A 13,395-nucleotide genomic window follows, 5' to 3' on the forward strand; every position below is an offset into this window, starting at 1 on the left:
GTACTGTTGCTGCTCATTAGCCAGCTCACTAAACTGCATGAAGAGCTGTCCATTCACAACTCTTTTTCCCATATCATCTTTCCTTAGTCACCTACCCATTTTGAGACTCCAAGGAAGGAATATCCTTTCTGCTTACCCTACTAAGGTTATAACAGATCTTCTCAGAAGGATGTTGTGATGCTCCCTCTCTGAACATGTTACAGGAACTGAAGAAGTTCTACATGATGGCCCAGCAACAGCCAGGTAATTTTACGCTTGGACATTTTGTGCAGTGGGTCAGATCCCACCACTTCAGTCTTTTTTCAAATAAGGAGAGGTTATTACCTGAAAATGGGGATGTTGAGATTGTTCCCTGCAGCTATGTAGGGTGCTTTGATGTTATGGCAGAAAAGAATGAATGTAAGAAGCAGGTAGTCAATGTGGGACTTGTGAACCGGCAAAAAGATAAGAGGCAAATTCATCTGTGGTGGGGAGAGAAGGAAAAAAGAAACAAGTCAGTTGGTAAGAAAGATGAAATATTACTCCTTTTCTTAAATCCACTGTTGAGATTGCTAGCACCATCTTATCTGAACTGATGGTATTTTCCAGTTACCATAATTGAGTTTGTTTACTCCTGGTTTTCCTTCAGCTGGGCCAAGGAGAACCTTTTAGGCAACTTGTCTTTAGCCAAGTAAAAACAAGTCTTTAGTCTTAGTTTTCATGGACTGTAGTTTTCAGTTGTATCCATTACATTAACAATGATTAATACTCCAGTTTCTTCAGACTCACAGTGTTGAGACACCAATCAAACAATTAAAGGGATGTGGAAATCCTCACTGTCACCAAAGTACTGGTATTTCTATTAGATATTAGCAAGGATTTATGAATAGTGCGTTTCCCAAACACAGCATCCAAAAAACAACAGAAAATAATAGGAACTTTTTTTATTTGTTCCATTTATCTAATCAGTATTTCTAAGGTAAATCCTGCAGGAAGAGTCAATTCATTTGAGTGTAAAGAAAATGGTAGCATTTATGAGTTTGTTCGACCAATTCCAATAAATATTGAGAAACTGGAAACAGATGGCTAGTAAGAAATAGGAAAAGTTTTTTCTTAAAGTTTTTTACTCTAAATCAAGGTAAAAGTGAAAAATCCTGACTAGGTCTACTAATTTATTACTGGCTATCTCAGCTCAAAAAACTGGAAATTATGTTGGATGCAGGTTACTTGAGATAATCATTCAGCCTGACAGTTAAAATTTGATCCTGAATCAAAGGTAAACCCAGAGTTCACATAGTATTTTAGGTTATGTAACTCTCAGAGCATTATATTTAATTAAGAACACTATTTCACAGATACACATCAGTTCTACCTACAATCTCATTTCATACAGACTTAGGAAAACTCTCACAAAAAGTGAAGTGCTGCAAACATTATTAGAAACTACTTCAGAAATCTACCTTACTGGATTTTTTCCCACCCTCCCTTACCTCTGTTGCTGCTTTGACCATTTCTATTTGACCTCTGTGGATCTGGATATTCCAGAAAAAGCTGTTAAACAACTTCAGTAACACCCAGCCAGTCAACCTAAGGGAAAACAAACACAACTCAAAAAGCTTCATTTATTTCTGCTTCTGTTTTATATTGCTTCTGTAAGACTAGAGGCAAAGCCTTTTAATCTGATAACTTATATTTAAACAAAATTACTGTAAAATCCAATTGCCAAACAAGGTTTTCCCTATGGTTAGTAGCCATATTTCAGCCTCCTGCAGTTATGAGACAAATCTTTTTATCAACCTCAGTGAAGGCTGGGAGCTAGGAACATGACAGAGACAAAATCATCCTTAGTAGTAAATGCAGACACCACAGGAGAAGATGCTATCTAAAATAAGACTCTCTCTGAGATATTCATATCTACAAATTGTAGTATTGAATAGGCTACTGGAAAAATTGTCTTTCAGTCTGTGATGCTGCAGACAGCTGCTCTTGCCCATATGAGCCTGAAACAACAAATGATGCCAATACTGGTCTAAGCATTAGCACCAAAACTAATTTGAGAAAAGAAAAAGTTTGTGTTTAATCTTGTAAGATTTATTCCTTGGAAAGGCAGAGTGCTTCTGCTGCATCTGAAAATGAAGAATAACTACTATTTTATTAGCTAATATTAGAAAGTGGATTTTTATGAATAATGCATTTTTAGAGTAATTATTATTTCTGCATAATGTGTTACGAGATCTGTTGGTATTATACAGAAAGAGCTTGTCCATCCTTCCACTCACTGACAATATTGATGAGACATAGTTCTTACCTGATTAAAGCAGGTGACACATTTGCTACCATTTCCTGAAGAATTTTCCTAGCTTTTTTCTTCACTTTGTTGATAGCTTTAGGATCCGTCTGAACAAAACTACCTGGAGTACTTGGTTCAGAGGCTTCATCTACAATGGCCTTCTGGACTCTAACATTAAAAAGTAAAGTTTATGAGACAGTCCCACAACAGAAGAGTCCAAGACACACACAACAACAGCTTGGAATGAGCATCCACACTGAACAATTGTGTACTCCAAATGCATTAAATTTAATTCAGTTTTCTAAGCTCTAGTGTAACAGGCAGATGATGGTTGAATGAGCTCAAAGGTGAGCATATAAAACAGTATGTACACAGTTCACAAGTACCAATACTAACTGACTGCCAATTTTCCTAAATGGTTAATAAAGTTAAAAATCCAGGGAGAACAGGTGCAATCTCATCTTTGTTAATGTTTTCTTTTTCCTGCCATAGCAATTTCATTGACCTCACTACATAGATTTACGCAGTTGCTCTTTTGAACTTCTACAGTATTGTTCCTCTTGAATTCTCAGTTTTACCAAGTCTAACAAAATTTTTAAGGACTATTTTCCCCACTTAAAACACACCCAGGAGACAGTAAGTGGTTTAACATACCATGACTGTGGCACAACACAGTCTGTTTTACTTTTCAAAAGCAACACTATCATCTTCAGATGGGACACAAGCATTAAAAATTCAGGAGAATTAGGAATGTTAATGTAGGCAGATTGTGCCCTCTGACAAAAGTAGCCTCGAGGAGTGAGCATGTGGTTGAATTTCTTTGTGTCCAAAGAAAACTGATACCTTAACAGCTGATCAGGGGCTCAAGATGCCATTTAAAATGAGGCATATGAAACAGAAAACAAGCTCCACAAAGTTAAGGGTGGATACTCCATTCTAAAGCCTTTTTCCATTTTTTGCTGCACTCTCCTGGTATATACTCAGGGTACTCCAAAATGCTGCTCTCCTCTTATTTCTGAACACTGACAATTTCTGATGACTGCCGTATGACTTCAGTGGTAATGATTTACATGAATTGGACAAACAGAAGTTTGAAGAGCTCTCATTTAGCAATTTATTTTTGTGTGTACTGTCTGCTGTTCCCCCACTACACAGTGTTCATTTAGAGACTTGTAATTCTTAAACTCCCCTTTTACTATTCCAACTAAAATTGCAAGCTACAGTCCTGAAAGGCTGTGCTAAAGAGACTGTATCTTCTAATATTTTAACAGTCTGATATTCAAAATTTGCAGTTTCTAAATTAAGTCACATTTTAATGTACTGGTAATGTAAAAAACATTAAATTTTGCAATATCTTACCTGCTATTATTCAGCACATTTTCTGTCAGATTCTTGGCAAACATACCCTTATGAACATCCCTCTCTTGCACAAAAAGGACATAACAAAAGCGTCTCGCGAGCCACCCTCTGTACCTACAAAAGCATGAAGGGTATTTCAGTGTGATCCTCAAAATATTTCGCTGTCAAAAAAGTAGCATTAAAAACAACTAAAAATACAATTAAGAAGCAAAAGTAAGTAGAGTTTTATGAATGGCTGTCTAAAGGCTTCTGTATCTTCTAGTAAATTGCCAGTATCTTCGTGTTATGGATGAAACAACTGATACATAGCACAAAACATCTGAGACAACTGGGGTCTGCATCCTTCAATTCAGGGTGATACCGTCTGAAAACATCCACAGAATCATAAGGAAGTAGCAACCAAACTAGCATATACATTTTGTCTGTCTACTGGAACTGACTCCCCAGCTCAACGAGGCCAAATGAAGTAATAGTGTTGATTTCCAATTTGGTGCCCCTTTCCACCGAGGAAAGAAAATGCCCAGCAAAGAGGTTTGCCAACTTCTTCAAGAAACACCGAGTCCTCTTGGGAAAGCTGCTCACGTAAGCGCAGGGTAAACTCTCACAAACACTTTTGAAAATATGTTTGCATTAGTCACCAAAACTAAATCCACTTTTTTAGTTAGCTTTTCTTCCTTTACAGTGTTTTCAAACACCCAGTCCTATGTGTCTTCTCCATACCTTCTCCTAGCAAAGTTTTAGCAAGAGTAGAACCACTAAATAATCAGTAAATCTCACTATAAATTCAAGTGTTTAAGGTAACTTATGCAGACAGTCTCTTCTTTTTAAATTAACTCTGTCCTCTACTCTAAATCATATAAGCAGCAATCACCTGAGAAAATATTATTTGGAATATCAAACATCACAGAAAATGCATGTGACACAAGACCGGTTTACATCCCATCCCCAGCAGTGGATATTCATTACTATTCTTCTTCTCACCTCCCTCATTTACCAGGTCAGGAGTGGACATGCCACCACTTACACAAACCAAACACCTGGGACCCCCAAACAGCAGAGCTGATGTGACTGGGCAGAATTAACAGCTGGATGAAAAATGAAATCCTGGCCATTCCTAAGCCCAGAGCAGCTAAGTATTATGTAAAACCCCTGTCCTGAGATCTGCTGGTGCAATGGCTGGCTGCTGCTCCAGAGAGTGTCCCAAACTGAACCGTGGGTGACAAAGCTCATGGTGGTTTCCATGCTGGAGCGCCGCCAACATCTCATCCCTTGTCATCACTCGAGTTACTGATCTTGGTGGTTAAAGCTCCCTGCCACATTTCAGTAAATTTATACATGTGTTAAAAACAGCGAGGAAAGATGAGAAGGAACTTTTACACTGTGAAAGGCCAAAGCCCTTGAGTGCACTGTAATTAAGATGGGTGCATATGCACAAGTCATGGGCACAGAGTAGCACGTAATGATTACACAAATATTCAGACCAGCTATTTGTGCTGTAAGAAGAAGACTGGTGACTGTTTTAATTGCTTCTTTTTCCTTTTTCCCCTTCTCTTTGGGGTTTGAGAGACTTATTGATTTTTTTAGAAAGCAAAGATACGGACATGCTTCTTTCGGACAACGATTTTGGTAACTCTGAACATATCACAAGAGCACACAGCTACTGCAGGGATCTGTCAAGCTTCTACATTCATTTTACAGCTTAGACACAATGTAGTTTAATTGGAAAAATCTGTTTTCTGATCATACAGCAAAGAGAGAAGACAAAACCCACACAGAATGGACCAGTCACGAGACATTTAAAACTGGAAGTTGTACCTCAGACAAAGGCTATGATAATGTCAATACAGTTACAGCGTGCTAGCAGTAAAAGAGGACCCCTCTTGCTTTCTAAGGCCAGGAAACTGTGACTATGCAGCCCCATGGGACCTCAGAATTTCATTAAAATTGTCCATTTTCACACTATGACATTCTGAGCTAAACGCGTTCATTTCAGAGTAATTCAGTAACCCATATTTTTTACTCCTTATATTTCCAATGCAAGTAACTTTGAGCATTCAAAACCATTCAAGCATTGGACTTTTAAAACTAATTTTTAAGAAGTTATATAGTATTTCTGTTATATTTCTGTATTCTAAACTAGAAGCTCAACTCCTAAAAAACATAATTAATTCAAATTTAATAAAGAACAGCCTCTAACATTAGCTTCCTCCCTCTCAAGCACACACAATGCTGCCTTTCTTCCACTCAGACACTTTGACTCATTTCTTTCAGGCTGCTGGCCTCTCTTTGTTTGCTCTGACTCTACAACAAACACTGCAGGACTTGCTTATGCTAATGATTACTGTAAAAAAAACTTAGCAAGAGTTACTAACTTTCCAAAGAACAGAATATTTTTGTGCAATTCCAATATCCTCATCCCAGAACACAACATATGATTCCAATAGCGGAAAGACACGTCTTCATTTTTTAGATTTTTTCATTTATACCCCATTTCTCAGAAGCTGCACTCTGCCACTGAGGCAGAGAAGAGACAGACTCATAAGACATATTTAGATTTAATTGCCATTAGTGATAATAGTCAACACCTAAATTGTGAGGCAGATCTGCTTAGTAAATTAATTAATGCAGGCTGAAGTCATTCTGCACAAGGGAATAAATCCAGTCCCCTCACCATTATGCTACAGATGCTGCCATCTGCACTAAGGGAGAAAGAATTTAAAGGTGCTCTGTTTTTTTTGTGAAACAGGTTTGACCCCTACACTACTTGTCTATAACCTCAAAGGACTTTGCTCAGCTCACAAATACACACAGCCAGATTTAACAAGTATACTACTGAAGTCAGCACCAAACTTCTGCACTTTAGGACCCCAATATATATTAACTCAGTCCAGACCATAATAGAGATTTCCCTGTCATAAAATCAAAACACACTGAATTTTAAAAGCAAAAGCAACACTTGCTATATTACCTGGTATGTGTTTCATTGATGTATATGACATTACGTAGACCCAAAGAAGGAATACTAGAATTGAAGAAGTTATCCTGTAAAACCAAGAAAAAAGAAGATTGATGGACTACTTCATTACATAAGAATAGCTTTGTCTGTTACATTCACCATAAAATATAAGATAATGCAATGGTTTTCATTTATACTATAAGTAAAGCCAAACCAGAGAAGTGCTGAACCTGCTTAGTGCTGAACCTGCTTATACAGTACACAAACTGTTCTGAAATGAAAATGAAATTCAAGTCACTGTTCCCACGTCCAGTACTTTCAAACCATTCTCTAGGCTTTACTGTGTGGTTGTACTGGTTACACTCTTCAAGCCACAACATTTCATCAGATTCTGATGTAATATAAACCAGGACTTGTCATAATACAGAACTCCTCTTTGAGACAGAACTTTATTAAGCCACATTGAGCATTAGTGTAACCATGAGTGTTTGACGCTCAGTCTGAGACATCCCGTTTGCCAGCAGATCATGTAACAGTAGCCCAAGGGTCAGGATATCCACCCATGGTTAGGTGGCAAATCTCCACATTCCTGCTCTGCCTGAACAACAAACTCAGTCCAGCCTTGTAGATCCTTGTTACAGACTCCACAAGCCAAGGTATTAACTGGGATGAGTTTAGGAGCACTTCCACAACAAATATTCCTTAGCAGGAAGACCTAAACTTTACTCTTCCATATTTCAAGTAAACACCTCGACCAAGAGGCTGATTTCTTTCTACTTAAATAACACATAATTATAAAACTGGTACCTTGTCAGCAGTGAATTACAGCTAAAACTACTGGAACTGTACATGTCAAAGAAGACAAAAAAAGGACAGCAAAGGAGAAAGATGGTCACCAGCAATAGGAGAGCTGCATAACAGCCTCACCACCAACTCTGCTATGGGAGTCAGGTAAGAGTCATTTGTATTTTGTTTAGGATGCAGCATCGCCACAGAATTAAAATATATGACCGTGCTATGTCATTTGCAAATCAGGTAGAAATGATGTGCTACAGCAGGAGCACAGAGTCTCCTGCTCCCAGCTAAAGCACAACTGGACTGTACAATCAACCAATTGTTGCTCTAAGCTCTTAAGAGGAAAATTCAAGGTAGTGCTAATTTCTTTGACTATACACTGGTGATTTTTTTGTGGATCTTATAAGCTGATGACATGTTCTAGCAAAGAGAAGCAAAGTGACTTGTTCTTGGTCTCCCAAACAATCAACAAAAAGTTAAGTATCACTGAATGCCAGTCTATACCAGTCCATACCCGTGCTCTAAGCATCAGGTTAAACCTCACTATGAAACTCATCCTCCAGCTGTAATGCCATACTTTAGCTTTTCCTTATTTAAACTCTTCTCCAATCCTGTGTCAGGCAGAGCATGTGGTGAGTTCAACTGAACCAATTCAGGATGTCCCTGCTGGCACAAAGAAGAAGCCCAGTTCCCACCACCACATCCTGGCCTTTCCTGCTGATCACTACCCTTCGCCTCTTAACTTACAGCACATCTAGCACACCCTTTAATGTCCCACCTTCATGCAGACAAGACAAAGAAACTAAGATAGACAGACTGAATGAATAAAGCAGGTAGTTTTCTGCTTGGTTAGTGAACTTGATCAGCCCTCAGGAGAACAGGAAGGAAAACGAGAGAGAGAAGCAAGACTTCCCACTCTCAGCCCTGGCAAGTTGTTAGTTTGGCCAACACACTTAAGGAAATTTGTCTCATTCACTACTTTTCCTTCAGAAAAATAATGAAAAAGGCAGCTCAAAAAAAAAATTGGAATCTAATGAGAGGATTTTCTTAGTTACTGTCTATGCAAGGATGGTATTTTTTCCTTATAGCAGAAGGCAATAAAGGGCTTAATAGGTTGTGCCCCTTTCTTAAGTGGGATCTCAGGACAGTTAATTAGTCTCTTACTAAATGGACGAAATACAGAACAAGATTTTTATTTTTAAAGCATAACTCCCAGTTTGAGAGTAACAGCCTAATTACTAACAGGCTAATTAATAAATGCATGAAGCCCTAAGCTGAGGATTCACATATACCTTTTCGTAAGTCAAAACACTTATCTGTTTGAAGTAGTCTCAGTTTATCTAATTGCTTGTCTTGTTGCCCATACCATACACAGCCTTCACGGCACATTTGGATTTCTATATCACATTTGTATGTCATTGCAGCAATTTTCTGTTCTAGCAGAGGAATAGTGAAATAACTTCTCTTTGGTCAAAGAGTAAAGCAAATTTTCACTCTAGCCCAGACAGTGAAGGTGTAACTGAGTGCAATCCAAAGCCCAGGGTGTACACATAGTCAAATTACAAGATGAACTGGTTGCAAATTGCATTATGCCATTTATCAGCATTTTGCATCTTGAGCTTACAGAAAGCCTGCCCAGTGCAGTTCAATAAAGTTCGTATTTTAAATCAGCTTGCACAACTTCTCTAGAGCCATCCTGACACTGTTCCCAGCAGACAAATATCCCCACTATCACAACTGGCAGTCCTTGTTTCCAGGCTGGGCAGAGAGGCAAGGAATCAGCCAGGTGTAGAAAATTAACTCTTCTTTCAAGTACAGGACTGAGCAAGTTGGAAAGGAAGCATACTGCTCAGTTTCAAAACTGTATTTATTCTGTGGATAGAGAATTAAAGTGTCCTAAAAGCAAACTTTCACACTTTCCTATGCACCAAATTCCTATTATTAATCTAACAGACCAGATAATTTTGCTATCCCATGTCCCAGTGATCATTCTGAGGAGCTGAAGAGTTTTGTGCAAGGAGTAAGTCTGCACTGAGAGGTGGGAGACCAAGCATCACAACAGACGTGTGCGCCATTCTTTAATTCCATGACAAATTAAATGCAACCACAAACAACAGTGAAAAACTACAGCACTTTATAAAGTAGAAACATTACGACCTTAATTCTGAAAGTAAGGAAACTACTGCAACTTCATTATGCTGCAACTATGCATTATTGTCAGACATAATCCATTCCATAATCTTCTTACCCGGCTCTGGGGAGTGCATACATAGCAACATCGTCCCACAAACGGCCTTTTCCTGCTCAGCAGAGCCTCCTTCCATTTTAAAGTGGCAGATCGGAAGAGAGTGGGACGAGAGTTACACTCTCCCTGCAGAACAAAAGACCACTGTGTAAATATGCAGAAATACGTGTTTTACTGTGTAGGGGAAAACTTTGAGGAAGAGGAGTTGATGGAGGCACACAAAAAATTACCCCTCAGCTGTGTAAAGCACAATTTTTTCCAAGGTTTTTCTACAATTTAGAAAAACAGAAGTAAAATCTCAGTGTTGTACTCTACGTATCTAAGCACTGCTGCATGGGCTGACACGCAAAATTTTAAAAGGAATGATAACTGTAATTAAGAAACAGCAAAGAAACTGCCAGCTGAGGAAAGTGAAAGAAATTAGCAGTACACTACATTGTCAATAATGTAAAGGTGCTTGTAATATGAGCAATGTATTTTAAGGTTCAACTGAACATCACCCTGAAAAATTGCAAGAAGACTCAATGTATCCAAAACATTAACTCCATGGACTCCGTAGGCACTTTCAGCAGTTTCACGCAGAGTGACAGGAACTCCTGTGCCTTCTCCAAAGTTACACTGTCTATCTGAAGATTACAGAACAAAAAAATCCAGAGTGACTGCATTCACAGAACTCACTCACTGTGTTAGGACATAATGCAAAAACTGTAGTTAAGTATATTTTCAAAGACATTGATTGCTTTCATTAAAGTCTACTGAATTATTGCTTGCCTGAGAATGAGGACTGGGTTGCCATTTTTAAACTACGCATTTTATTGAGAGGGAAGTTACTTTCAGTATTAAAAGAGAAGTTACAGAAACAAACCAAACCAAAACCAAAATGTTGTTTAAAATAGAACTTTTAAGTGGAAGAGCAGCAGGGTAGAACAAAGGCTGGACACACAAATAGAGATCACCACATACTCAGCCCAGTGAGAAACACCTAGAGACTCAAAAGCCATGCTGAAGATGCTTAAAAACTGAATCGTGCATTTACCACATTTGGCAAGCATCATGAACTGGCAAATACTCCAAGGCTAAGTCTTCCATATGAAATAAACAAGTATCAAGATGCTAAGCTTGCCATAATCCCTCCTCTATCACCTTCTTTCATGCTAACTCCAAAACAAACCAACTTTGTAACAATGACATCTTCCTTCTGCTTGCCCCCAACCCCTCACTTAACTCCCCAACGTTTTCTTACAAAACCTCCTTTTTATCTCTTCTGACTTGCCTGCCCTTATTCCACTTTCTCACAGACCTCTTGGTTATTGCAGCCTGCTGTTCCATGTAACTTAGATCCAGCTAGATAGAAATCCCAGCTGCCAGGACATCTGTCCTTTCCGTCAACTCTGACCATACTTCCGATTCTTCTTCTGTATCAAGTTCAAACTCCTCCTCTCCAGATCCATGCCTAATTCCTCCTGACCTATGCTGCTAAACCAACTGCCACCATCCCAGTCCCCATGCGGCTCTTTTGGCTCCACCCAGACCGCTCTGCTCACTGCCTCCTTTGTCCCTTCCAAATCCCAAGACTCACTCAGTGGAGGACACAGACTTTTAATATGCTCCTTATTTATATCCACCACTTTTTTCCTGCCTTCTGGACTGCACGGAAAGCTCCAGCTTCAATGCCTGTGTGAATGTGCAACTTCAGCATCAAGCTCCTTTTCACCTGCACATTTTAAACTACAACACTCAGAAGAGCAATAAACTTCCTACTTGACTTTCTGTTTGACTTTGGCTACTCCAGAGTGGGATTTGTACATTTACTGCTATATAAAATGATTAGCAACATCACACCAGAAGACTGTAAGACTATCAATAGGGTTTGACAGGATTTTTCTTTTCTAGCAACATTATTCTTTGGCACAGAACTGAATTGTTGATTCCTCCTTACATTTCAAGTTAATTAAAACCAAACTCTATCATGCATGAGGGAGGTAATGCCTTATCTTCATTCTTCATAACAATAAAAAGTCCACCTCCAACTTGAAGAAATAATAAGATAAATAAGGTCAGTAACATTCACAATTTTTACTTACCCATTCTTCACTGGAATGCTTACATCTACTGATGCTGCAGTCTGCTGAGGTGGACAAATAGGAAACATCTATTGTTCCAAGAGACAAAGCAGTTTCATCCATGACACAGGAGTTGAACTGAAGATCACAAACTGCAAAATAACATCATGCATGTATTTGTATTTTATATATACATATGCATGCACAGAAACACACGCCTAATTTCAGTGATGGGCATCTAGCAATAAGTTAGCAAACTGGATTTTTTTCACCCTTCAGTAAAAGTTCAGTTCCAAAGACACTTCCTTGCAGCTAGAAATTGGCATGATTTTAATATGCTAAAAACCCCAGCACATTTGACTTTCATCAACACAGCACACCAGTCAGCTTCCTGCATGCTTTTCTCTCCCTGCTCTTCTTCCCATAACAGGTCACTATAGTCCCTTTGTAATTTTCCACTGTTCTTTACTGCATGGTTTAAACCATGCAGCCATAAAGATACATGTCAGGTACTTTCAGAAGTTTACAATTCTCTTGCAATCTGTGACCTTGCTCTTTCATAACTTGCTTCTCAAGGACACCTACGATCCACAAAAACTGTCATTAATGTTCTCACCCAATCCTATCTCACAGTATATTTTATATGTCTGGTCTAGCTGTAGTCAAACCAGTTTGCAAATTCCTCGGAAAGAAGGAGTGCTCTATAGAAAAGCACACCCCTAAATGTGAACACGCTGCTAACAAGTGACGTTTCAGTCTTGTGAGATTAACGAGCAGTAAAGAAATCTAAACTTGCATTATTATTTTGAAACGGAAGTTTTGAAGTTCATATAATGAACACAGTAAATAATTATCCCTTGGCCAAAAAAAAAGGAAGGACAAACATATTAAAACAACTTAGCTTTTTTGAAAAGACTACAAGTTAAACTGCTTTGTTATTGAGAGCCCCTGAAATAGGAATCCCAGCATTTTCACCAAGAGAAACTGTAAAGAGGCAATACCTCCTCTTCCATCTGTCACTGCAAGGAAACTTCTATCATGGCCAGGCTGTAGGCCACCAGGAATGAGATAGTTCCCACCCTGCATGCTAAGCTAACATCTGCAACAGCAAGACCTAAAACTTTAGTCCAGCGTTTTTGCCTTTCTCAGTGCCTTCCCCAAGCTGCCACAAACGCATCCCGTGATACCTCCACGCAGAGAGCTACCACTACAAAGTGGAGTCTGAGCCAGTATAACCATGCAGACCATGCATATCCTGACACAGCCTAAGTACCTAAGTTATCCCTTTGTCTTTGCTGGCTCTTACATTCAATCTGCCTTTTATTTAAATGACTCCTCAGACAACTACTATCTAAACCTCCCGATAAATACAAAAAATGTCTGTCGACCTCTAAATGATGGAACCGAAATGCGTCCCACTCCTGCTCAAGGTGACCTTGGCTGCACCGGTATATACTATATTTAAAAAATACGCAATTAAAAGCCCGTGTCAGCAGCAGCCGCCGCCGCCGCCGCCGCCGCATACCTACCTGTGAGCCAACCCGCCCCCCGAGCGCCCGCTCCCCGCTGCGGCGCTGGCGCTGTTCACCTGCCGGCCACCGCCATCCCCGCGGGCTCCAGCAGTGCTCCGGGATCACCAGGGCTCCCTCAGCAGGGCTCCGCAGCGCTCCGGGCTCCAGCCGCGCCGCTCACCAGACCTGCTATAAAT

General features: G+C 39.4%; 1 protein-coding gene across 6 annotated transcripts in view; it reads right to left on the minus strand.

Annotated features, from left to right (window-relative positions):
• Positions 1 to 13,395, minus strand: part of GPAM (glycerol-3-phosphate acyltransferase, mitochondrial) — a 47,256-nt gene that overhangs the window by 16,396 nt on the left and 17,465 nt on the right. For 3 of the 6 annotated variants that reach the window (XM_042019314.1, XM_042019316.1, XM_042019312.1), the window contains 8 exons: positions 13,217 to 13,387; positions 11,709 to 11,839; positions 9,628 to 9,750; positions 6,597 to 6,670; positions 3,629 to 3,742; positions 2,288 to 2,437; positions 1,470 to 1,566; positions 325 to 461 (listed from right to left, as the gene is read on the minus strand). In XM_042019314.1, coding sequence (XP_041875248.1) covers positions 325 to 461; positions 1,470 to 1,566; positions 2,288 to 2,437; positions 3,629 to 3,742; positions 6,597 to 6,670; positions 9,628 to 9,750; positions 11,709 to 11,810 — 797 coding nt within the window. In that variant the 5' untranslated portion in view covers positions 11,811 to 11,839; positions 13,217 to 13,387. Of the gene's footprint in view, positions 1 to 324; positions 462 to 1,469; positions 1,567 to 2,287; positions 2,438 to 3,628; positions 3,743 to 6,596; positions 6,671 to 9,627; positions 9,751 to 10,124; positions 10,251 to 11,708; positions 11,840 to 13,216; positions 13,388 to 13,395 lie in introns of those variants that run through there. The other 3 variants (XM_042019313.1, XM_042019315.1, XM_042019317.1) reach the window with 3 other exon arrangements.

Source organism: Corvus kubaryi, unplaced genomic scaffold (genome assembly GCF_017639235.1).
Source record: "Corvus kubaryi isolate FWS band 111438036 unplaced genomic scaffold, C.kubaryi_AGA036_p1.0 138, whole genome shotgun sequence".
Taxonomy (NCBI): Eukaryota; Metazoa; Chordata; class Aves; order Passeriformes; family Corvidae; genus Corvus; species Corvus kubaryi.